Source organism: Colius striatus, chromosome 4 (assembly GCF_028858725.1).
Source record: "Colius striatus isolate bColStr4 chromosome 4, bColStr4.1.hap1, whole genome shotgun sequence".
In the NCBI taxonomy this organism is placed as follows: domain Eukaryota; kingdom Metazoa; phylum Chordata; class Aves; order Coliiformes; family Coliidae; genus Colius; species Colius striatus.
In genome coordinates this window covers 3,332,411-3,357,888 of record NC_084762.1, presented here as the reverse complement: position 1 = coordinate 3,357,888, position 25,478 = coordinate 3,332,411, and the positions used below count along the sequence as shown (strand labels likewise).

General features: G+C 41.2%; 1 protein-coding gene across 1 annotated transcript in view; it reads left to right on the top strand.

The window, feature by feature from the left end:
• The window catches only part of CDKAL1 (CDK5 regulatory subunit associated protein 1 like 1), a 335,233-nt gene that overhangs the window by 32,679 nt on the left and 277,076 nt on the right, over window positions 1–25,478 (top strand). Inside the window, exon 5 of the mRNA XM_061995176.1 lies at window positions 24,535–24,619. Coding sequence (XP_061851160.1) covers window positions 24,535–24,619 — 85 coding nt within the window. The remainder of the gene's footprint in view (window positions 1–24,534; window positions 24,620–25,478) is intronic.

Genomic DNA, 25,478 nt, shown 5'->3' with positions numbered 1-25,478 from the left:
TTCTGGGGCTTGCCTGTGTTTGTTTGAAACAACTGTTCTTATCGATGGATGGTTTCCTTAGTGTGTTCAGACAGAAGCTGGATATGTCAGGGCTTGCTCAGAGTAAGCTGTGGATTTGCTGGGGAGATGTAGAGGGAGGAGAGACAGGGAGAGAATGCTGAACAGAAGTGTTCACACTGATCAAGAGTCTGAAAATGCATCTTATTGTGTGGAGTGTGTCTGTTTTGAAAGATAGTGAAAGGGAGAAGAGCAAAGCCTTCTTGAAAGTTGCTTTTTGTTCTTTTGCCTAATAGTATCAGAGGACCAGGATTCCCAAAGCTATAAAGCTAGTCTTTCCTTCTCTTCCAAATAATAAAATAAGCAGGTTTATCAGTGTGCTGATTTGTGTGTAGACATTTGCATTTCTAGTTGGATTGTGTTTTGTTACTGTCTGTTAGTGCTTGTGGCTCACTGTCACTGGGAAATGACTCAGTCTGCCACGGTGCTTTTGTGGTCCTATGAATGCTCTTCTTTAAAGTGGTCCCTGTTGTTAAAGTGGTGGTATGAGCAGTGTTTTCTGAGTTACTGGACAGACACAGCTGATGAGAGCTGTGAAAATGAAGTGGTTTGATGTAGCAAATGATCAGTGAGAAAATGCTCAAAAATGAGGGTTTGATCCCACACTGTGGCAGAAATATTGGAAGGAATATGACTTGTTAAACAAGTGTGTTGCTACTGTTGTGGCAGGCAAGTAAGATAAACCACACAAAGCTAATGTGTAACGTTCAGTGCTTTTAGTATGTCCTTTAAACTTGGCTCCCCAAATTGATTACAAGAAGCATCTTTAGGGCTAAAGATTCAAGGATGAATTCAGTGTTGATAAAGAACAAAGTATTTCCCCACCTCATAAATCAGACGAAGCATCATTACCTGCGGGTCTGGAAGCAGCCTCTTTTGTAACTTGCTTGATCATACATTTCTGACACCTTCTGAAGAAGCCTGTGTGCTCCTCTGTCAGACTGCTGGATGAGAGAAACGGGCTGTGCCCAGCACATCAGTGATAAAGAAGTTGCTGAGTAGAAAGAGTTTATCCTACTACTATTTCTTTGCATCAGGTAGCTGTACAAAGAGTGTGTGGAAGAAGTTGTAAGAACTATCAGTTACTCAGATAATATGCTCATATTTTTTGCAGCTTTAAGTGTTGAAGATCAAAGAATTCCTGTTTTATCAAATCACTGGGTTTTAACAAGCATAAAGTAACAAAACACTATGCTTTCTTGTTTGAAGATTTGTAAAGACAATGTGTTTCCTTCATGGGCAGTGAGTCCTCGATGGACAGTTTCAGGATGATTTCTGTAACTTCCATAAGCATAATGCCTGGCTTTTGAAGGAGTTCAGACTCACCATATTGGTTTAATATTGGCAAGCTTGTACACAAACCTCTGTTTCGTACTGTGCTGCTTTTCCCTTCTTCATTCAACAGCTAGGTGTCGAGCTAGACCCTGAAGATTCTTTCATTGTTAATGCATGAAAAAGGGAAAATTAAGAATCTGCAAAGGTCTGTGTTGAAGTTGCACAGCTTTTAAAGTGTATAAAGATGTATATTTTTGTGGGTAGCAAAGGAGACTTTTGATGCAGAGGTTACAACTTCTTTAGAGAAGGAAGTTTGAAGCCAGGCTATTATTTTATTGCCCGAGGTAGAAGTTTGATTTCACATCGTGCTTATCCAGTACAATAAAATAGAAAGCAAGTACCTTTACATAACTGTGCTCAATCTTGAATCCTTGCTGTCTTACTTTTCAAACCAAGCTGGCATTCAGAGCTGCTTTAAAGCAGCAGAGCTACCCTAAAGATAACGTTACACGTTCGCAAGTGTTGAAGTGGTGACACGCTTTGTGGCTACTGTTGCTGAAACACTGTAGTGGTTAAGATTTTGCCACTATTTCTGTGGTGACATGAAGCTTCAGCATGGTACTTTGTACTATGTTGTCAGAAGCTACTGTTAGCAATTCAAATTCATCAGAGAGAAAAGTGATTTTTGTATTTAGCATTTTTTTTTTCCTGACTGAAATGATTTGTTATGTCACAGAATCACAGAATCTTAAGGGCTGGAAGGGACCTGGAGAGCTCATCCAGTGCAACCCGGCTGCCAGAGCAGAACCACCTAGAGCAGGGCACACAGGAACTCCTCTGATTTGGTCAAAGGAGGAAAATATCCATTCTTTTTCAATGAAGTGTTTATTTTATGTGTGTTTAAAGTTTTTTAATGTGTTTTGGGCTACTTTTTTCAACTTCATCAAGCTTCTAGCCCCAAATGAATAGCACATTAAGACTGGATAGTAGATAGTGAGGTTCATAGTTCCAATTAGGAATGATGTAGAAAAATGAAGGGGTTTTTTCCCCCCCCTTCATGTTACAATCAGTATTAAATGTTTTAAAAGTCCTAAATGTCAGTGGAAATGTTTCAGCTACGATTCTACTTTGAAGAAGTTCCTTTTAGAAGCCACTAAAGGTGGAGTGTGGAAAAGATCCTTCCAGTGTTACACTTTTTGTTCCTGTGAAGTGATCTTTACTGCAATTTTGATTGTTTCAGTAGCTGTATTTTTTTCAACTAGAAGATAGATTCAGTTTCTGTTGAGCTTCAGTATCAATGTGTTTGAAATACGTTAACGCTGCATTGAAAATGAATCCATTGGAAACTTATGCAGAGAGTGGTTTGTTGTTCCTTTAAGTAAAGGGAAATTAATTATAATCCGTGAGGTAAGCAATTTGCTAGTGCAGACTTGCTAGAAATGAATTTGAATGGTTTATCCTGCCAGCTGACAGACGAGGTGGTTCTTGTGCTAAAAGCTCTGCTAGAGTTACTGCGCTTTAAGGACTTAGCAGTGGAAGCTAAGCTCCAGTAACATGCCTGCAGCAAGCATTTAAACCCCCAGCCTGAACTGTAGTGGCCGGCTGGCTAGGGAACCCATCCCTGCTGCCTGTTGGCGTGCAATTTTATTGCCAGTAATCTACTTTTGTGTAGCAGTTCTTCTTTGTAAATAGCATGGCAGGTGAGATGGCACCTTCAGTCACTGGGTTATGGTGGAGGAGAGGGGGTGCAGTAAGTTTAAAAAGTTTCAAGTGGAGGTTTGAGATTGGCTTTTGACATTAAGTTACAACAGATGTTGGATTCGTTCCAAATCCTTAATAAGAGATGGGGGGTTATAGTTTCCACTTGGCAAGTTACCAGCCTAAAGAAAAAGGCTTCTATTCACACTGTTACAATGGAAACTATTCTCTCTACCTTAGTCTTCCACAAATGCAGCTTGTTTAGTGGATAAAAATATCTCTCCGTATTCATAGATTTCAGTCTCCTGGTTATTCATAGCCAGACTGATTTGCTGCAGTTTCAGAGGTCTTGGGCAATACAAGCAGCGTTACACAATAGCGAGAAAGCCCCCTTTGAGGCCTGACTGACGCCTTGCGTGAAGTAAAAGGAGCTCAAGTGAAGAGAAATCTGCTGGTGAACTTATTGAGTCGTTTATCCTTTAAGCAGGAATATAAACTTAATTTGGTGGCATCACCTGCTGTACTTGGCAAACAGGGACAGCTATGGCATGGCAGCTCTCCTGCCTGTGCTGTGACTTCTGGGCCCTTTGGTTTGTGCACTGAGGCCAGGTTACTGGAATCTCTCCAAAAGCAAGACATACTGGTCTTTTTGTCAACTTCATTGACAACAGTTGTTTTTAGTTTCATATGTTTTAGTTTTCAGAGGAAAGCCTTTGAAGGTGAAGCTAAGGCTTGCTGCTTGCTTGCAGTGTTGTGGGAAGATTGTTGCCTCTTCAATAGGTGATATAGCAGTTGTTGATGGCAATGCAGATCTTATGTTATGGAGTGGCCATAAAGGTCAGTGGCATCCTGGGATGTATCAAGGAGAGTGTGGGCAGCAGGTTGAGGGAGGTTCTCCTCCCGCTCTGTTCTGCCCTTGTGAGGTCTCATCTGGAGTCCTGTGTCCAGTTCTGGGCTCCTCAGAACAACAGGGACAGGGAAGTGCTGGAGAGAGGCCAGTGCAGGGACACCAAGATGATCAGGGGACTGGAGCATCTTCCTTATGAGGAAAGGCTGCGGGAACTGGGGCTGTTCAGCCTGGAGAAGTGGAGACTGAGGAGGGATCTAAATAATAGTTACAAATATCTAACTGATGGGTGTCAGGAGGTTGGGGCAGCACTCTTTTCTTTTGTATCCAGTGACAGGACAAGGAGTGTCCTGGGGTGAAGTTGGAACACAAAAATTTCCATTTAAATATAGGGAGAAACTATTCTACCGTTGAGGTGAGGGAGCCCTGGCCCAGGCTGCCCAGGGAGGGTGTGGAGACTCCTTCTCAGGAGGTCTTCAAAACCCTCCTGGACATGTCTAAGCTTTGTACCCCTCGGTAGCAGAAATGAGAAGAAAGCAACCAACACCACCAAAGAAACTCTCAAGCAACAAACCAAAATAAACACACTCCGAAATCAAAACACTTTATCACCAACAGACTTGATGTATGCTTAAGTAAGGAAACTTTTCCTGTTATTCCTAATTAATTGGTACCAAACAACAGTTATGCAGACAAACAAAATATGTGCAAACAGTGTTCTGAAAACAAATGCAATTTGCTCATTTCTATTTTGGAACAGCATGCATTAGCAGGGAGGAGATCATTAATGATGAGTTAACAGCTCTGAATTGCAGCCTTCTAACAAGAGCAGTTAAAGGAAATTCAGTGGAGAATGAGACAGCTTTCTAACAATACCAGTTAAGTGAAATTCAGTGAAGAATGACACAGAAAGCTGAAGAGCCTTTGAGCCCTCGGTCACAGGACAGTTAAGTGTCAGATTTTATATCAAGCTTTACAGTCCACTGCACTTCTGCAGAGGCCAATATTAGCTGAAACTTCACAATCTGTAGTTGATAGTACCGATAGCTTTCATGGGCTTTACACCAGTGACTAAAAGTAGGTCATCATTTCAAAACCAGCCATACACTTGCAGCCTGCATTATTGATAACTGCAATGCATTGCCTGCATAGCACAGCCTGGCAAAATGAGAAGTCAGCAGTGACAAATATCTCATGTCATGGAAGGAGACAAATGTGAATTTGAAATGTGTAAGAAACCTTTAATAGAAAATGCATGACTTCAGTGTGAATCCATAAAAACTGGATTTTGTATACAAATCTTTGTGATTTTAAAGTTTTCATCCCTTCATATTTCTTTATTCAGACTGTTTGGTTTGGTTTTAGAGGTTACACAGATACGCTCTCACTTTGTGACTTTTAATGACGCTGCAAGGCAGTTGCATTCTTCCCCTGAAGCAGGAGATGAAGATGAGGCACAGCAAAGTGTAAAGAAACCTCAGTGAAATCAAAATCTCTGCTTCAATTTTTTATTTCCCCCTACTGAAAGCACTAGTTAAAAAGTCCACCACTCCTGAGTCCCCATCCCTGGAGATATTGCAAAGCTGTGAGGCTGAGGGAGCTGGGTTAGTGGTGGCTGTGGCAGTGTGAGGGGAGGGCTTGCACTCGATCTTAAAAGCTTTTTCCAGCCTAAACGATTCTGTATGATCTGTGTGATTGTGTTCAGTGCAAACAGTAACAATCCCATCTCAGTTCCAGCATTAGTAGATTCTCATGGAGGAAGCATCCTGAGTGTTTCAGTTTGACCCAGCCCATGCAAACTTAGGTTCACATGCAAACAGTTTGTGTGTTATATAAATACGACCTCGTTCATTGTTGTTTGATGTTTCTCAAAGTGGTTTTCTTTAGGATTTGCCTAAATGCCTGACTCACTCAGGATTCTGTATTGTTAGGACTGCAGATGTTATGGATATTAAAAATATTACCATGTGCACAAAACACAGAAAGGTTAGTGTGACAGGCAGTTGTTCCCAGGTTAAAACCTTTCATAGCTATTTGCATGCATTTTGAGTGTTGAATATTCCCAGGGCAAAATCTTTCGCAGGTATTTGCATGGATTTTGCATAGTGAAGCATTCATGTGCTTATTAGCCCCACACTGTACTTGCAGTTAAGAAATTTGCATCTGATTTGCTTTGTGTTCAGCGAAATGAGCTTTACACAGAATTCAGTGTATTAACTCTTTTTATGCATGACCTATTACTGGATGGAAGGCACTTGGAGGGGGGGGATATAAAAAAAAAAGCCTGGTACTACTTAGCATTTTGATTTGAAGAACACGAGCGTGAAGTGTTTCTGTCAATAGGGGCTTTCAGTAACACGCATGTGCTGGGTGGCACGGTTCCAGATTTAATGGCATTTGTACCTTACAAAGGATGAAAATTTGAAGCTTATCCTTCATAGCAGATGCAGAAAGAGAGGTATTAGGGGATAGATTGTTTTCTTGTGGGTTGTCTTCCCCCCTCCCCTTCAGTTCTTTTATTCATTTATTGCAGGACAGCTGATTTGTTGCCGCTTTCATGATAGATAGCATGAGCTTTGAATTTGTTGTTACTGGCAGTAAATTGCCATTTGTGTTCAGAATATGTCCTACTGTATTAATTTTGCCTTCCTTCTGAGGCATAATCAATACTCATTGTTCTTTCAGATCTACAGACTTGAACCAAGATGACTCAAATCCTTGAGAAGTTAATAAAATCCTACAGTTTTTCAAAGACTGGAGGAAAATATTTGTACTCAAAGCCTGGCTGTCAATAGCCACTGACAAATCTTACTGTCAAGTGCTCTGTAGTTCTGCAACATGCATGTAAAACCCCAGCTCTGTGTGCCTAAGTTGTGTCTCATTAATGGTTGCAAGTATCTAAATGGTGGGTGTCAGGAGGTTGGGGCAGCAATTTTTTCTGTTGTATCCAGTGACAGGACAAGGCGTGATGGGAAGAAGCTGGAACACAGAAAGTTCTATTTAAACATAAGGAGAAACTGTTTTACTGTTGAGGTGAGGGAGCCCTGGCCCAGGCTGCCCAGAGAGGGTGTGGAGACTCCTTCTTGGGAGGTTTCCAAACCCACCTGGACACGTTCCTGTGCCCCCTGCTCGAGGGGAACCTGCTTTAGCAGGGGGTTGGGCTGGATGAGCTCTGCAGGGCCCTTCCAACCCCCACCATTCTGGGGTTCTCTGAAGTAATCCAACTGTGTGTGTATGACTAGCTATCATTTTGAACTGGAATGGGTTTTTGTGATAATTCCCAGCACGCTTGCTCAGCAGTAACTGATTTACTTACTGGCATCCTCATGTATGCCAGTCTACTCTTTTTAACGTTTTCACCAGTCATAAGGCCCTCACCTGCATCTTTGTGGCATTGGAAAGTGATTTCCACTGCTTGTCTTTCACCATGATCAGCAGTTAGATGCTAGAACATGTTATCTTATTGCTTGGTGAATTTTTCATCTCAGGTCAGTTACCTGGCCACGAGCAGTTGTATCGTTCCAGGGGGAGGAAATGGTCTCAAGTTTGCACCAGGGGAGGTTCAGATTGGAGATGAGGAGGAACCTCTTCACTGAGAGGGTTGTCAGCCCCTGCCCCATGCTGCCCAGGGAGGTGGTAGAGTCCCCATCCCTGGAGATACTGCAAAGCCATGTAGTTGAGGGACATGGGTTAGCAGTGGACACGGTTAGTGATTGAACATGATGATCTTAAAGGCCCTTTCGAACCAAAATGGTTCTATGATGCTGAAGGGAAGGGGTGTAAAGCTGTGCCCTAAGTCTGCTCCCTGTGTTAATGAGTTACAACTTGTGTCTCTAGCCCAGAACTGGCCAACATTGCTGTTTTCTCACCATGATTTACTGCTGTTGCTGATGGCCTCATATTTCTTTAGCGTAATCCATAGCACTAGGCAGAACAATATGCTGTGTCTGTAAGCCTGCGTTTTGCCTGTGGTTTGCATATTCTGTCTTGGAATGCACACTTGATGTTCATAAGACTCAACTGAAAGAAAGTGACTTCTATTTTTTGTTTTCTTTTTCCACAGCCTGATCTTGAAATAATATGCATTCATTTTCCCTGTGTAGATGATTAACAGGGAAAAATCACTTTTTTCATTACATTGGTTGGTGTCGACAGTGTATGAACATTAGAAATTCAAAGCAGATCTGATTATGCAGGAAAAAGTATATTATGTACCTTGAAGGGAAAATGTGTTTTGAAACTTATTGCAAACCAGATAAATATGCATTTTCTCCAAGTAATTTTCTTTAACTTTTGTATCTAAGAGCCATTGTTAATGACTTTGGAATTAGGTTTCATATCTGTAGTAAAAGTGCTTTGGGAATAAGTCTGAAATGTAACTACTGAGAATTACTTTTGTACAGATGGAAGAGCCATTTGTAGTGATGTGTAAAAGATACTGTTTGAAAGGACTGTTTAAAAAAGTTTCATAGTCTTTGTTGCACTAAAATCAATCATAACTATCAATAAGAAAACTTGACCCAAAATCATGAAGGGCTCTTTTTGTTCTGTGTCTCCTGCTTTTCTCAACCGACTCTTGGTAACTGTGGGCAGTGTGCTTTGCTTTCCATTCTGTGAGCATGAGAGAAGCACCATACCCAACAGAACTGGATTGGTTTAGTTTGGGGCAGGTACATTTGCACACTATCTCTGAATAGAGGCAGACTGAATGGTGTTACACTGGACAACAGTAGCATTAGCAAACACAAAACTGTCCTTTGTAGTGAGCCCTCACTGTATTCTTTGGGATAGAGCTTGGTTTAAACTTTTCAGATGCTTGTACACTTTGTTTAAAGCCTCTGGACTTGTATTTGGGTTGTATTTTGGATGCTGTACATGTGCTGTTCTCTTGGCATTCTTAAACTTATTCTACAGTGGTGCAGAGTGTCAACAGAAGACGATAGATAAGGACTCTGTTCAGCATAGACTTTCTTGTCTAAATGCTGTCTTAGCATTGTTGTCTCAGCTTTTAGAAAATGTGGAAAGCTCATTGTTATCCTCTTGCACTGTGCAGAACTTTCAATCTGCTGGCAGGGAAGCTGAGCAGGGTTTTTAAGTGAATCATGTATGTGACTTCATCTTCACTGCATACACACTGCAAGTGTATTGTGTGTTTTAGCATTACAGCTCACCTCTCTTGTGGAGAGAAAGAGATACAGGTAATCATCTCCTGTTTCCAACTGTGGCTGAACGTGACTTTGAGCATTACAAACACCCCAGTCTTCTTGAGACTATCTGGCTTTTGGCTGATGGCTCTGGCATAAGAGAAGGGACAACTTCAGTTGCATTTGTAGCTAGATTTGGTTTACAATTATTGGGTTGTCCAGGATCAGTTTTACAAACAACTTGGACGTGCAGACTGTGGGAAAAGGGTGACAGTACCCTTGGAGACTGTTTCAGTGTGAGTCAGAGCCCTGTGACTGAGATTGCTTTTTTTCACTGTGGTCTTTAGCATCTGCTCCTTTAGCCCTGAGTAGCTGTTCCATTTTTCCTTGTAGGTATATGATTGCAGCCACCTTTTAATGAGTGCTGTAGCTTTTAAGGCTTGTTTTGCATTGCAGAGGTGTAATTGAAAGCATTGTTTAAGTGTTACTCTAACTAGTCACACTTATAACCCTGTAATGTAAAGGGAATGGCTTGCTCCTTAAGTGGATTTTAAGGTATGGCTTAAGTTAGCACAGCTTCATCTACTGTCAAATGAGTTTGTGCAGCTGTTGGGTAGTGCTGGAGTTGCACGTTGGTGTTCTGATGGTATCAGACTATGTACTTGTGTCTCTCCATCCTTTTCTGCTTGGGTTTAACTCACTGGTTGGGCCACCTCATCTCTTTGTACATCTGCTTTCTAACTTGGATCTGTGACGTTGTGTTGATGGAAATTTGAATGTCTCTAACAAGCTCAGCCAGTTTCATTTTGGCAACAGTTGTCCCACATTCCTCCAGCTGCAAGCAACCTGCCTGCACTAATGAACTGAGCACTGAGCCTGCACGATTTACCAAGTGGGATTATGCACATGTGGGGTAGGAGTGGTTGTTATGGACAGGAAAGAGGACTTGCCACTGGTGGAAAAGGATAGGATTAGGGAATACTGGTACAAACTATGCATTCAGGTCCCCAAACCTTGATGGAATACACCCATGAGTGATGAAGGAGCTGGCCAGTGTCACTGGGAGGTTACTCAGTCATCTCTCTAAGACTGGGGATTTGCAAAGGTGCCTGATGCCTGGGTGAAAACAAATGTCATCCCAACCTTAAAGATGGGCAAGAAGGAAGATCTTGGAAACTGGAGACTGGTCAGACTCATCTCAGTCCATGGGGAGGTGGCAGAGCAGCTAAACCTGGAAACCGTTTTCAGGCACATGAAGGACATAAAGGTTACTGAGTAATCACCATGGCTTCAACCAGGGTAAAAGTCATGCTTGAGCAACCTGATAACCTGCTCTGATTAAATGACTGACTGGGTGGATGGGGAGAGTGCAGCTGATGCTGTCAGCCTGGACTTCTGTAAGGCTTTTAACATTCCTCTTGGAGAAGCTGATGAAGTATAGGCTGGATAGGCAGGTGGTGAAGTGAGTTAAAAACCGACAGAATGGCTGTGCAAAGGACCTAGGGATCCTTCACTGCACTGCATCCTTGCAGCAAAGAAAGCTAATGGTACCGTGGGCTTCCTTAGACAAACTGTTGTCAGCAAGTTGAGGGAGGTTATCCCTCCCCTCTGCTCAGTGCAGGTGAGGCCAGATTTGGATTGCTGGGTCCAGTCTGGCCCTTCTCTGTGGTGCCCAGTGCCAGAGGCAGTGGCACAAACTGACACATGAAAGGTTCCCTCTGAACATCAGGAGACACCTTTTCACTGTCACATGTTTCCCAGGGAGGTGGTAGAGAGTCTCCATCTCTGCACGTATCAAAAAAACCTGTCCAGACATGGCCCTGGATAATTGGCTCTAGCGAGAGGGTTGGACCCCTGACCTCTAGAGCTCCCTGGCTACCTCAACCCTCTGAGTTTAGCCATGGGGGGAAGCTGTTGTGCTGCTGCTCCCATGTGTTGCTTTGTAACATGGAATTAAGTTTGGAGAATGTGTTATGTTCTTTATCATTAATTAACCAGCTTAAACCAGTCCAAGTATTGTGTGGTAAAGGAGCTCTTGGTGAGTTTGTGATGGTGTGGTAGCCTTTTCAACAATGTGAAGTAGGTGGCTTCATGGCAGTTCAGAGGTCTGTACAGCCATGGGTTTACAGACAGAGCAGGACAAGATTCAGTGTGAGCTCTGGTCATGCCTGGCATGAAAGCAGTTTTCCCTGGCTCTTTTAGCAATGTGTTATAGTACAGTGAAAATAGTTGTGCGAAACATCCAGAAAACGTCCTACAGCAGATACATTCTACAGCAGAAAGTAAACATTTATTTCATCAAAACCTCCCATTTTGCCCTTTACTTTCAAGTCTTAGCACTGATCACTATATTTTAAGTTCCTCTACTACTGCAGACTCAGTTTTTGATCCTTTTCTGTAGCGATACCTTCAGAATGCTTTAAAAACCCACATGTTTTCATAACTGCTTTGAGGTGTGCATTTTGCAGTCCTTGTGCTCTTTTGGAGCTGTTTGTAAAGCAGCAGTTTTCAACCAGTGACCAGTCTTTTGGTTTCCCATAGGGATCAGTTTTTCCCCTGATGTAGGGTTGTTGGTTCCCTAACTCTTTAGATGTTCTCACTGTGGTGGAACGCTCTCGTATCTGGGTCAAATAGCAAGGTTTCTAATGGAACCATTTGTGTACTTTTCCCATGAAAATCTTAGCAGGGAGGCACTTAACTAACTACCCAGTGTTGTGATGTATTGCTAGTGTGCTGAGCTTATCCTGGGGTCTTTGGTAAGTGTCTAAACCAGCAATGGACTGTCTGTGCATCACTGCTATGGGAAAGAAAGAAGGTTGATATGGAGCATTCATCTAGCAGAAGGCAACTTGCATTTTAGTGTCCAATGCAGTTTTGATCTGAACCTACAAGTTCCCCCTTTTGCAGCTCACTGTAGAGTTGATGTGCACTTTTGTGACACAAGCTCAGTATGTGTGCCTTTTAATTTAAACCCAAGGATATATTTCTTGTCCTATGTCCATTAGTTATCCTGTTTATTGGAGGCAGAAAGGCAAATATTTGTTTTGGGATTCAAGAACCTATATATGTTGTCAAAAGCAATATCCAGTTGAGTTATGTGTTGCACAGCTTGTGTGTTCTCTACTTAGGTGACATTATATTCCAGGATGTATTATAAACTGATGTAATGTCAGCTACTTGGGGGACAGGAGACAGATTATCTGGAGCATATACCAACCTGTTCTTGACATTTGTGAGCTGGTTCATTAATCAACCAAAGTGCATACTCATAGCTCAGCACTTCTCTAGCATCTTAAAAATTAATTTCAAGTGACAGAAAAGCAATGAGAATGGGAGCAGGGTTTTAACATCATGTCTGAGGCAATTCATGGTTTCCAGGTAACTGTAGCTCAACACTGGGTTTAAAATACCCACTTTCAGTATAATTTTACATCTTTTTAGGCTGCTTTCTGACTTGGTGAATGATCTCATTGGTGCTCACCCCCACCAGGTGAAACTATTTTCTCGAGGAGCTTTGGTATTGTTCCTGTTTTTATTTCAAAGTAGTTAATCACCTTTGAAGTGCTAACAGTAGGTTTGGAAAATACACCCCATAAAAGTCTTTATAATCTGTACAACATAGGAGGATAAGTCTTGATACTGTTTTATTAGGTAATAAAGTGTGATTGAAGAAAGTAGATGTGCTTTTGGATACACCTATAAGCTCTCAAATTGAAACAGCTGACTTCCAAGGTAAATACAGGTTGAGAGCTACAGTTTGAGAGCTGCTGCTCAGTTACACATCCCTGAAGAAAAAGGGCAGCTGGTACGTGTGGTGTGGGAGAAGGAGAGAAGGTTTACTTGTTCCTCATAAATGGTTTGTAGTCCTCCTTCAGAGCGAAAGGTGCTGTGGCATGGAGGCTCATTTTCCCGTGGGATGGGTGGGAGCTGCTCTGACTTGGCTGGTTTGGCTTTTCTGATGTGTGCAAGGATGTTCTGTTAAGTAGGCATTGCAGCCAGGGGCTCTGTTTTCAATGTCTGGAAATATTGCTGCACACTAGCCTGTTACTCAGTCCTTATTCTCAAAGATTTGCCAGAAACTTGCTTACTTCTGGAGGAAACTTCAAATTCCATCTGTGTGGAGTATGTTTGCAGTAATCCATATCCAGCCATTCCTCCATGTAATATTCCTCCTAATAAGGTACAACTTATTTGTGAAATCCATATGCTTTGTATTACTGTTTAATTAAATTTCTGGAGAGGTCTGGTGGTCAAAGAATTAGTTTACTGTTTGCTTGCAGATCTTTCTGTACCTCTTTCTGTACCCTCAGCAGCAAGACTGGTTTTACAAATACCTTTCTGTTTATTCCTTAGGTCAAATTCACTGTTGGTCTTGTATAATTTGAACGCTACCACTTTCCATTTGTCATCATTAGCTCTTAACCACAGCAAGAATGCATTTCTTGCAAGACCGTAGCTTTGCAGTGTAGCTCTGCAAAGGTATTTAATGGCAGTGCTTGAGGCTGGGAACACTAAACTGCACGCTGCATCTTTGAGGCATAGTTTGAGCAAAACTAGTGTACCCCAAAAAACAGAAGATGTATCTTTCTACATGATTAATGCATCAGAAAGTACTATAGAAGAAACTGAAGACAATGATGACTGTCTTTGTTGTGGCTATACATGCATAAAAAATAAGGAAGGATTTAAGGATCTTCTCTGGAGGTCTTCAAAACTCTCCTGGACATGTTCCTGTGTGACCTGATCTAGGTAGACCTGCTTTGGTAGGGAGTTGGACTGGATGATCTCTAGAGATCCTTTCCAACCCCTACCATTCTGTGACTTCCTCTAGAATTTTTCTTTAAATTGCAGTGGCAGTTTTCTTTGACCAAAACCTCAAGCAAACCAAACCACCCCACAAAACACACGTACAAACCCCCACAAACCAAACCAACCTTACAGTTCACATTGGAGTGTGCCTCTGGACTGACACAGACTTGATTGTGCTTACATTAACTTTTTCTATAGATGGGCAACAAATAGCAAATAACTGCTGGCCAGAATTACTTCTGCTAGTAAAATTCCTGTAAAAAGACATTGGATGTGCAATGACCAAATACCCAGGGAAACAAAAGCAACTGGAAGACTTTAGTACCAATGTTATTAAAATGAAGCAATAAACATTCATGAGTAGTGACTTCTTTAAAGGAACAGTACACAGTCTGGTTTTTCCAAGGTGTTGGAATTAAATGGGCACCTGCTTGAAAGAGGTGCAGTAATTTTTCCTGTTTAAGGTAGTCATCCTGATAGCGTGTATCAAACTTGTTTCTGTAGTACCATAGAGACCACTTAAATAATTATGTTGATACTGAAATCTTCCTGTGAAACTGAGGGGGTGATGTTCAGAATATCTGCATTTGACAGAGATCTTACAGGTTTCAGTTTCCTATCAAATACTCCTCATACTTCACAGAAGACTCCTGTGTGTCAGAGGAAGAGGAATGTTATGCTTGGCTTTTACTTACTTGGGCAAATGGATTTAAGCGATTAAAACTCTATCACTTAGCTCTCCTTAAGGTCTCTGTTTTAGTAATCATCTGTTTCAAATGGATCAGTCAGAAAGCATGCCTGTTGCTGTATTCTAGTGGCACCTTTTCTAGTCATTACTTTTATATAGGTTCTAATGTGGATGGTAATATGTTGGAAGAAGTGTACCCTCCTGTAGTTTCAGTGTGTGCCTCCTAAACATGGTCTTAAGTTGAGTTTTCTTCCTTGATAATCATGGATGTTCTGTGAAAAATCAGCAGCTCTTGGTGTCATCTTTGCTGTACTTTTGACTCACAGTTACTGCCCACACTTTATTAAAATCTTCAGTTGGAGTGTAATGATGAGAAATCTGTACATTTGAAGTGCATAACTTCACTTTTTGAATGGTTTAAGCCTTGCAGAACTTCCTTGAAGTTATGGAAGAACATAAACCTTCAGTCATCTTCCTCAAACAGCTGCATCTTTTGGTTAGACATTAAATGTCTAGCAATAATGTCTCTGATGCCTTAGAAGGCTTTGCCTTAAATACTAAGTTTTATTTTTATGGGGAAAAGGTAAAGTGTGTGTTACACTGTAAAAGGAGAGTGGGGAACAGAAGGAAGAAGGTTTTGAAGAAGGTCGAATAATTTGTCAAAAGCTGAATACTCCTTTAGAAAGTCAGTGTAATGCTGGATCTCAAGCTCCTCAGCAAATCTGAGAACATTGGAAGAATCTTGACTCTGTTAGGAGATGCAAACCTTTGATTTTCAGTTGTTTTTCAGAGCATTCAAAAGAAGCTGGTTTCTTCAATCCATCTGCTGTTGAGTGGCCTTGTTTCTGCTTTGTAACGTGGGTTAACGTGAATAATGGATGTGCTTTCAGGCAGGCCGTTTTTCAGGAAATTATGCCTGTTATCTGGAGTGTTTGCTTTGGTCTGAGGATTTAATTACGCTTGATGTGTGGAAGTAATCACATTTGTTGGGGGGTTTGAACTCTGTGTGCAGTTTAAAATCAAACAGCGCGACTGTGGTAATGATTTTGATCCTGTACCGATTGAGAATGGAAGGATGATACAGAATGTGACAAAGGGGCTCAGCATGAGCAATACCATGAGATGAGTTTTATTTGTAAACTGAAACATAGCAATTCCCTAAAAATGAGCATTTGCAGTTCTGTGACAGTGGAACTGCTGTAAATCACTCCTTGTTTGTATAAAAGAGAAAAGAACATCCTACTCAGTTTCGACCTGATTGGGGCAAAAGCTGTATCTTAATTTTTATGGTTTTTTTTTCCCCTGCAAGCAAAGCAGGTTAAAGCAACATCATTGTTCAGAATACAGCACCATGGGGTGATAGTGAAATAAGGGGTAGCATGGGACTGGCAGGTTTGGTGTGAAATGGGGAATTGCTTTCATTATCTGGAGGGCTCCCCAGTCTCCTCGTGATCTCTGGGCTGTGTGGATGGGGCCAGGCTACTCAGGGCATCTTGATCTGAGGGTGGCTGCTCTTCCAGGCTGGGGATAGAAGCAGGGCAGAATGCCAGCAAGCTGGAGACTGCAGGAGAACTGAAGTCACCCCATGTGACATGTGACTGCCCCATGGGGCAGTCTGAGCTGCAGACGTTTGAGGTTTATCTCGAGGATCCCAAGACCTGAGTCTCAGGCTTGGACTCGAAGTTCTCAAAGCCCGCTGACACTGTGGGAGCTGAAAGTGGGCTTGCTTCATGAGAGGTGTCAGGAGCCCTGGCAAACTTGGGTGGTTTTGGGGTGGTGGACCCTGAAAGCATCTGGATTGCAAGTGGGGGATCTGATAAAGGAGCCTTGGAGTGGCGAGTACCAGGAACCTCTGCAGTGAAGTGGATGCTTTCTCAGTTTTACAGCTAGCAAGTTTGGCAAAAGATGTTTGTTCAAAACCACTTCCAACACTGTGTGTTAAGTGCCAGATGATTAATGGAAAATACATTGCATGTGTTTGCAAGGCCCAGTGATGATGAATAGCTACTAAAAGCCTGTAACAAATAATGTGCTGTGGTGTCTATTTTGTGAATATACTATTAATGTAAGTTTGAATACAGATCTCATTTTTTATTTCTTTTTAAATCCATGCTTGCTGGAAACTAGGGAATTTCAAACAAACTTTGTTGTTGTTGTGGTTACAAAAGTTCTGTTATCATTAACTAGCAGCATTGACATTATATCCAAGCTGTGACAAACACTGTGCTTTTCAATCTGGAGAATTGTCCTGGGGTGGTAGTGCTGTCAGTGATTCTATTTCCCAAGCTTTCTCTTTCAGTCCATGTACTGCTTTTGTTCCCTCTTGATTACAGTTGTCTCTTCCCCTCTACCATTACATATATATTCCCTCTCACTCCCTCATGGCATCAACTTTTACTGTGAGAGTCAGCGCTTGCACCATTGGTTTGATTTGTGAAATAAGCTATCAAAATATGACTCTGAACATCTACTGATGGAACACTGTGGTTAACACTTCAGAGTACCATCAGACACTTCCTTCTGTGTGGATATTGGTCAGTTGTCTGTACGCTGCACCTAGCTCCTTCCATCTCCTACAATTCCTCAGCTGGGAGAGGAGTGGTCTCTTAACTTGTATCTATCTGAAAGCATCACCCAGAGTACCTGCTGTCAGGTGAAAAGCTATGATAGTTGTAAATTCATCTCACACAACAGTGTTCTTATGAGTCTGAATTAAATCCAAATGAACAATGTGAGGTCTCTCATCTCTAGCATTTGGAAGACATTTAAGTTGTGTTTACATCAAGCATATGCTGTCTTTATTCTCTGCACTTATCTCTAAAAGAAAGTACGATTGAAATAAAGACTGGTTCCAAACGGTTAGTGTGTAGCTTGAATTTGAAGGTAGGTAGTCTAGGCTTTCCATGTAGTTATGGACCTCCTGGTGTCCTCTGTTGCCACTGTACCACTTACCTTTCTATCTGGCAATGTTTTATTCATTTCTACTAGACCTTTTGGAATGTTAAAGACCAAAGGTGTGATAACAGAAACAGCCTATGTCTTCTACTGGAAGTTATCATTTCCCTTTAGCAAAGGATGGTTATGACCATAAGCATTCTTCCTTTTGTATATTAAAGGTATTAAAAAGTGTTTGCTTCTGGCTTTGGGTTTTGTTTCTTTAAGGCTTACCACTAGAGTTCACCAAAAGCTTTCTGAAAAAGAACCTCAGTGTCAAGTGGATAATGTGCCAGAGTCGGGTGGGTTGTGCAACTTGTAGGAACTTTATGTGCTATTTTTAAAATTCATCTTTGAAAGCAAAGAAAAGGTGAATTGAAGAACATGTGCTAAATGAAAACAGCCATAAAGGCAGTGGAGTCATAAGAGATAAATATACAAAGTCAGGTAGTGATCGTGGGAGATAGCAGATTGAACTTCAGCCATCAACACAGAAAAAGAGGAATTTGCATAAAGGGTCCTCTCCCATGAGAGAAGTAACTGTGAAGTAAATTGTGGTAGCTACAGGCCTTGAAGTATTAAAAGTAAGAAAGTCAAGTATCTTAAATCTGTTGAAAGGAGAGAAGTGAAAATGGCTTCTGAAATATCTTGGCTGCTTTGAGCTTTGTGGTGAGATGCAGATTTTCTGTTGTCACTCCTTACCTCTCTTAGGAGGAAAGACAAAAGTAAACCCAGGCAAAAGAAAGATACTCCCAGTGTGGAGCCTGGGGCAGAGGAGGAGAAGATCACCCAAAAAACTTTGCCTCCTTGTGTCATTGACCTATGGGGCTCTTGCAGGAGGTCTCCTGCCTTTTCCTTGGAGGCAACGGAGACAGCACTGTGTGCTCTGAAAGTGTAGCTCACTCTGCTGTTGCTTCTCATGACAGTACTTGAAATGTTGAGATGTTACTTCCAAATAAAAATGAGAAAATGGATCCTCACACCCCAACCTTCTCTTGTTTGTCCAAACAATCTCCATTTTGTTTTGGGGAGCTGCTGCTTCGTCAAATAAAGCAGGCACGCTGTCTCAAGCTACTGTTTGATTTGTGCTTGATGAAACTGGACTACTCTGGAGCCATAGGGCCACAATTCTCTATGCAAAACTGGCATACTTGGAACTTCTTGAACCTGTAGCATAACTTGAACTTTACATACTTGTAAATGCTCTTGAAAGTTTCAAAATAGGCTTATCTTGCTGTATGCAGCCTTATTAATGCTGAAGAATATCTTCTGTTTGGGATTTTGGCTGCAAGTGACAGCAGTCTAACAAAACTGGATCTCACAAGGATATTGGTTAAACCCACAACAGAGATTGGAAAGAGGCGGGAGAGAGAGATGTGTGAGGCTGTAACAGGTAACTCTATTGGTACAGAAGTATTTAGCCTCTGCAGGGGTCTGCTTTGAGTGACAGGTATCTTGTTTTACTTCTGTCCTCCCCTGTTCATTTAGTTAGATGCTGATAGATACTTCAGTTGGAGAATTGGTGTCAATGGATAGTGAGGCTGCACAGCGATAGCTGCTGTGGTAGCTGCATGAGCTTGGGGTGAGGTGTGTGTGTGTATTGAGTATCATTCAGGGCATGGAGAAAGGGCAGGAGGGGCTGCAATATGCATCCACACATCTGCCTGTGCTCAGTCTTTGTTTTTCTTCCGTGGTGCATCTTGCTCCTCTCCCATGACTACAGTTCCTTGCTATTCTAGATGAACGGGCAGAGAAGTAGGGCTGCTGCCTCATCCTCAAGGTTTGTAGATGAAGCATAATGATAACCTGTTGGTGGGATTTTGTGAAGGAGCTCAGGCTGCTGAGGGCTGCGCTGCATCCAGCAGCTGTGCGTCTGAAGAGTGAACTTCAATTTCCTCTGTGCTCACTCTGGAGCTTCCACCAGCGCTACGTTCTGCTGATAATCTGAACCGGGGATGATGGCTGGGAATTAACCACAGCAGAGGCTTATCTGCCTGCTGGGTATGGTACCTTAAGCCCATATCTCCTGCTTTTCAGAAAACTGATAAAGTGGCGAATAGATGAGGTGTGAAGGTAGTTCTGAGAGAGTCAATAAACAGCCGGAAGCTACAATTTAATAAGTGTTTGGACATATCTGGCTCAAATAGCTTATATATTTTAACTCTTTTAAAAGTGATAGAAGGAACCTAAATCCATATTCCCTGTGGCATTAAGTATCAGGAGAAATAAGTGGAGGCAAGGCATTTGAAATCAATAAATTGCTTCTAGGTATAACTTAATGCAAACAGAATTTAGAGGAAAAAAGATGGTGAATCAGATACGGGAATAAAATGTAGCTTTAATTTTCAGGCTCCAGTAAAACCCTAATCCTGGCTGTTGTGGAAATGGATGGGGATTGGGAAATTATGGAAAGGAAGTTAAATGACACGGCCCAACTTACACAGAATGGGTGGACTGAAAAAGAAATCTGTGGAGTAAAGCAGCTCTCCAGATTAATATCACACATTTGTGGTCTCACTTAAGGCATTTAATTAGATCTAATTTATGTTACACTTGAAATGACGCAAAGGTTTGTGCTCATTTGTTTGGGAGTTTTCCTGTACTTGAGAATCTTTCACTTAACTGCTTTGAGTTTCATTTTGTTGGAGGCACTTGTGGCTTGCAAGGACTGGAAGCTTCACTAAGCAGGTAGTTCAAGTGATGCCATCGCATTTTATAAAGGCCTTTGGTTTCTCTCTGTTGTGATTAGCCCAGCAGGTTGTTACCTGAGTGCATGATAGGACTCAAACCAACCCTGTTTGCATAGACATATTGAGGGAGAGCCTCACTCATTAGCTCATTTCATTAGCGCTGCAGAGAGAAGCATTTAAGCGAGGCTTGTCAGAACATTACACCTAAGGCAGACTAGAATGGTCTTCCTGGGGCAGATCCCAGTCAGTTGCTCTTGATTCTGAAATATTTATTACCGTTTAGAGCACATTCATATGGAATCATATGACGTGCACAGCAAACCATAAAACGTCCATTTTTCCTTTGCCTGTGGTTTTGCTGTCAGCATGTGAAAGGAGCTGCTTGCGCTCAACTACGGTGGGGATTTTTTTGTACCTTAGAAACCGTCCCAGTATGTGGTATTTCCCAATAGTTCAGCCAACATTTCTGACTTCTGTCTCGTTTTGCAGGTCTCAACATCATCAGGTTCACTTCAAGTTTACCGGCTGTTTAAAAACTCTGAGCTGTAAAACATAATCAAGTCCTCTTAAAATGACTTTTACTAAGTAAGCTTTCTTCTGAGACTACAGATAGAGCAAGTGGAGATTTCTGAAGTGTTGCACCAAAAATGAGAAAGCTGTTGTTTTCCAGTGAGCCCTGTAAAAGCTGGAGGTCTTGCAGAGCTTCCACATCAGCTGTCATCCTCCTTTGAGCATTTGTGGGGAGGTGGTGGAACTATTGCAGTCTGGTTCTGTTTGGGGTTTGGAGTTGGGTGGTTTTGGTTTGTTTCTTTTCTACCTTGTCCCATAGAAAATACTCCATTTGACCTGCTCTTGAGTGTTTTCTGAAGATTTGCCATAGTACCCAAATTGCTGAAGGGTTGTTTTTTGGGGATGACTTAAAGCTTGTTGTCAAAATGTTATACAGTATCCCTGTCTGTCCTGTGTGTGGTGTAGCCTGAAGTAACTTGTGCATTTTAATCTAGGTAATGGCTTTGTGTTTAGGAACAGGCCTGAAGTCAAGGACAACCTAGCCAAGATCTTGGCTTATTTATATAATCATCCTGTGTGGCTCAATCAAGTTGTGGCAACTCTGAAACTACTTGTCCACATTTATAAGATGAAAAGAAATTGATGTAGGGTTGGGCAGATATTTAATCTGCAGATATTGAAGGTACATCAGTTGATATTTGGAGACTTCAGTGACGTGGTGTTGTGCAAGGATTTTGTTGATAGTTGATTTTGTGCTGTTAGTGACTAAGACAGAAGCAATCAAGTCTGTATTTGCTCACTTGAATAAGTCGTGTTTTGTGTATGAAGCTGTATGTAGGGGAGTACAAAGACAAAAATACTGAATCATACTGCATCTGCTATTTCTGGCAGATCAAACAGGTTTCAAACCTGGGGGAGGAGGAGTCTCTGGGATATTTTCCAAATTCTGTCAGTAAAACAAATTCTACCCACGTGAATCATCAGAGTGAGTCCGTTCGAGTCCTTTGGTGTAGTGCAGCCTGGCTAAAACAGGCTGCTTGACCTTGTTTCTGATGTAGTGGGACTTTCCCTGCAAGATTGATAAGTCACTCATTAGTGCTCTTTGTATTGAAATTATTAACACTAATCACTTCTGTGAAGTGAGAGGAGCAGTTGGCTCTTGGAATGCATCGAGGTTCTGCTTGTGCTCAAGAGCAGGATGAAATGCCCACCTTGGAACACTGTACTTCTGACTGTTTGATACCAAACATGTTATGTGAGACACATCATATGAAAGTTGATAGTTATATCTGATGGGAAATATTGAGAACTAGCAAATGGTAATGAACTATTTTATGTGTCAATGAAAGATCTGGAAAGCAAAAGAAAGAAAAACCTGCTTTCTCCTGTTCTTTCCAACCTTGTTGTGTATTTTTCCTCTGCCAAGCAAGCTATTGTCTAGAAACAAATAAACTGAATGTCCCCAGAGAAAGATGTACCTTCCTTCTGCACTGATGACTCACAGCACTTCTGAATTCATATTTGTGGAAGAGATTCTTTCCCAATGCTTGCTGAGGTCCCTCGATACCCAGTGGCCCAAGAAATCATTAAATTAACCAGCACCTAATTTCAGTAACCCAGGGCAGAAGAGTGGGTTTCTGTGATGCAGAGATGTTGAAAGAAAATAAGAAGTTTGGTAACTTTGTTCCAGTCAAGATGCTGGATGACTTTTGTAATTGTCTGTGAGACGTCCTCATGCTTAGATTTTTGTGTCTTTTAGGAGGAGATGATTCACACAGAGTCCAGTTGTGAGCACATGAGATACATAACTTGGGTGTTACTGGATCTGACTCCAGAGCATTAAATGTCTAGCAGGGGATTGAGGGAAAGGGCAGAGCTGGTTTGGAAGTGAGAATGTACAGGACAAAGTGTTAATGGGGAAGGGCCATAAATGGGAAGTGAAGCTATAACACAGAACACGAAAACAGAGAAACTGGAGGTGTCTGTGTGCAAGTTAGAAGGGTGACAAGGAAGACTTGAAGAGGCTTTAGGAACAGGACAAGAAGAGTTGGAGGCAGAGGCCATGAAAGAGCCTCCTGTGACTGTAGAGAGACATCTTTGTTCAGTCTGAAGTTACACAGACTGAGGTACAGGATTTAAAAGAATGTCGTAAATTATGAGTCATGCTTTTTGAGCAAGCAGTGCTGAGCAAATCTGGTAGCAGTCAAGTAAAGGAATATTGTTTTAGGGCTTCACTATCTGTGTTTATTCTACTCCAGTGCTCTGTGTGTGTGTTGGATTTTTTTTCAAGGAGATGTGGTTTAGGGGAGAGTGGAAGAAAACAAAGTTTTGGAAAAAGAAAGAAACAAAGACAAAACACCAGGGCAAAGCCAAATCAATTGTTTCATGCTCAACTGATAGTATTACTAGAGTCTCCTTGAAGTTCTGCTCATTTTATGGCTTCTAAAATGATAAACCCAAAAATGCTACTTAAAAAGGAATTGTAAATATTGTTTTCCTCTAGGTACACTGTTTCAGACTCTTGCCATTTTATCCTCTTTAGTGTTGCATAATGCAGCCAATTCATGTTTTCCAGAGCGTCCCAATTAATTTAAGTGTTCAGAAGTTTCCATGACCTTTAGGTTTCTTTGTACTCTATGTTGTTTTGCAGAGAGTATGATCGACTTTGTGGTTTACTTCCATAAAAGAAAAGCTACACTGGAAAAGATGTCACAATGCAAAATGCCATGATTTTGGAGTTATGTTTTTGAGCTTTTGACATAACTTTTTTTCTAACAATGTCTTAACATATAGGGATTTGTTTAGGTAGCTTATAAAAAATCCTGCTAGTAACAGCAAAAGATCATCATATGGACGGTGTTATTAGGCCAAATACATGGAATAAAGCAAGTAGAAGAAAGCAAAGTTCATAGCAGGATATAGACAAGGGCACCTCTATGTAACTGATGTTCTCTGTGCTTATGGTTCTTGTTTCAGTTTTGCTTGTCACAGTATATATGACTTAATAGAAAACATTCTGTCAGGGTTAGGTTGTCTTATTCAGATGTATGAGGGTTCCCAAACACTCAAATTTTGGAGGTTTGGTTAAAACCTTATGTTCTAATGAAGGTTTCTGAGGATAATTGCATCTACTCACTGAAAGAAGGAATCCCAGCTTCACTGTGACCTTACAAGGTGGAAGCTGGAGCTGGTAAAGGTGGCAGGTGGAGACTTTCTAAGGGCAGGATTCATGGGCCACCTTAGGAGGCATCATGCCACAGTCATACTGTGTGCCATCCAGACTGAAATACTTCACCTCTCTCTTCTTGGAGCATAAACAGAGAAACTTCATGTCTATCTGCCTATGCAAGAATGTATTTAGAAGCCTGAGCTTATTTGTCAGATCTATTTTACTCTTTCTTTGAGCACACTGCAAACACTAAAGTAATCAGTGTTTTGACACAAGTAATTGCTACATGTCTTCATAGGTGTGTATATACATATAGTCCCTCCAATCTCCCTGCCTCAAATAAAGACCCCTTACCCCTAGTGTTTCTTAGTATTTAGTAATTATAAACCTCAAGATCTTGTTTATACATGCCAACATGTTAATTCTTTTGTGTGTGAACAGTACAGTGAGATAATTCAGCTGTCATTTTGAAGAGTCAAGTTATGAATTCTCATTAATAAATACATACATACATATATATAATCAAACCAGAAACCAAACAATGAGCAAGCAAAATAACCCCTTATGTAATTGCTTAAAATATTGAACGTAAAGTAATTTTCAAAGCAGTTTATTGATAAAGGTTCTGTTCGGTCTTTTTGGTTCTGATATGACATGAGGTAGAAGTTGACAGATCAGCTAACTTTTAACACAGATGTGTTTCTGTCTTGTAGACAACTCATCTGAAGCAGATTTATGGTTGCTGAATAGTTGTACAGTAAAAAATCCTGCTGAGGACCACTTCAGAAACTCAATCAAGTAAGTTGCTTCCATAAAAAGATACTTCATTATCAATGAATATTGCATGTTTCAATTTTAAAAGCTTTGTGGTTTCAATCTAAGAAGTGATTTAGTGGTTTCAAGCAAGAAGTGTGCTGAGTTTGAGTGTTACGATGGAGAATTTTCTAGAAAGGGTTTGTGAGGTGCAGTGTATTTCTTTTCTGACTTGCAAATAATTGTCAAAGCACTGCAGAACTGCTGAGCTGTTTTGGTAGGGGCTTCTGTATCAAGTTTTCAAGACAATGTTGTAACATTCCTCTGAAGAGCTGAATATTTAAAGTTAGAAGTGTTGGGTTTTCCTCTGTATTTTACATAGATGGGGCCTTTTAATTAGAAGTTTATCAGGTACATACTTAAAACTGATTAATTCACGATATATTTCCTTAAAAGATGAACTGATTAGTCTATAATAGAATCCTTGTGAAGAATGTGTTTTATTCTATTATGTTGAAAACTGACCCAGTACTGACTTCTGCAGAAGTGTAGTTGTGATGAGAATAAGTGGGAAACCTGTACCCTTAGAGCTGTCATTACCCAGTGTAACGAAATAAATACAGTGGGATGGTTTTTGGAGATTTCATCCTCAGTAAATTTGTTTAATGTGGTGCACTGCAGATGGGCTGTTGTTTGAAATCCATTTTGGTTAGAAAAACATAGTTCTGAGTAAGCAGTTGGCATGTTCAGGGAGATAAGGAAGAGTGAGAGGCTGGATATAAACTATCTGCTTACAGTACTGGGTTTACTAACAGTGTCCTGGGGCTGGAACTCAGAGCAGAAATGGTTTGCCTGCAGTAGCTGGCACAGCAGAAGTTTCCTCCACCCCTCAGAGGGCTCTGCT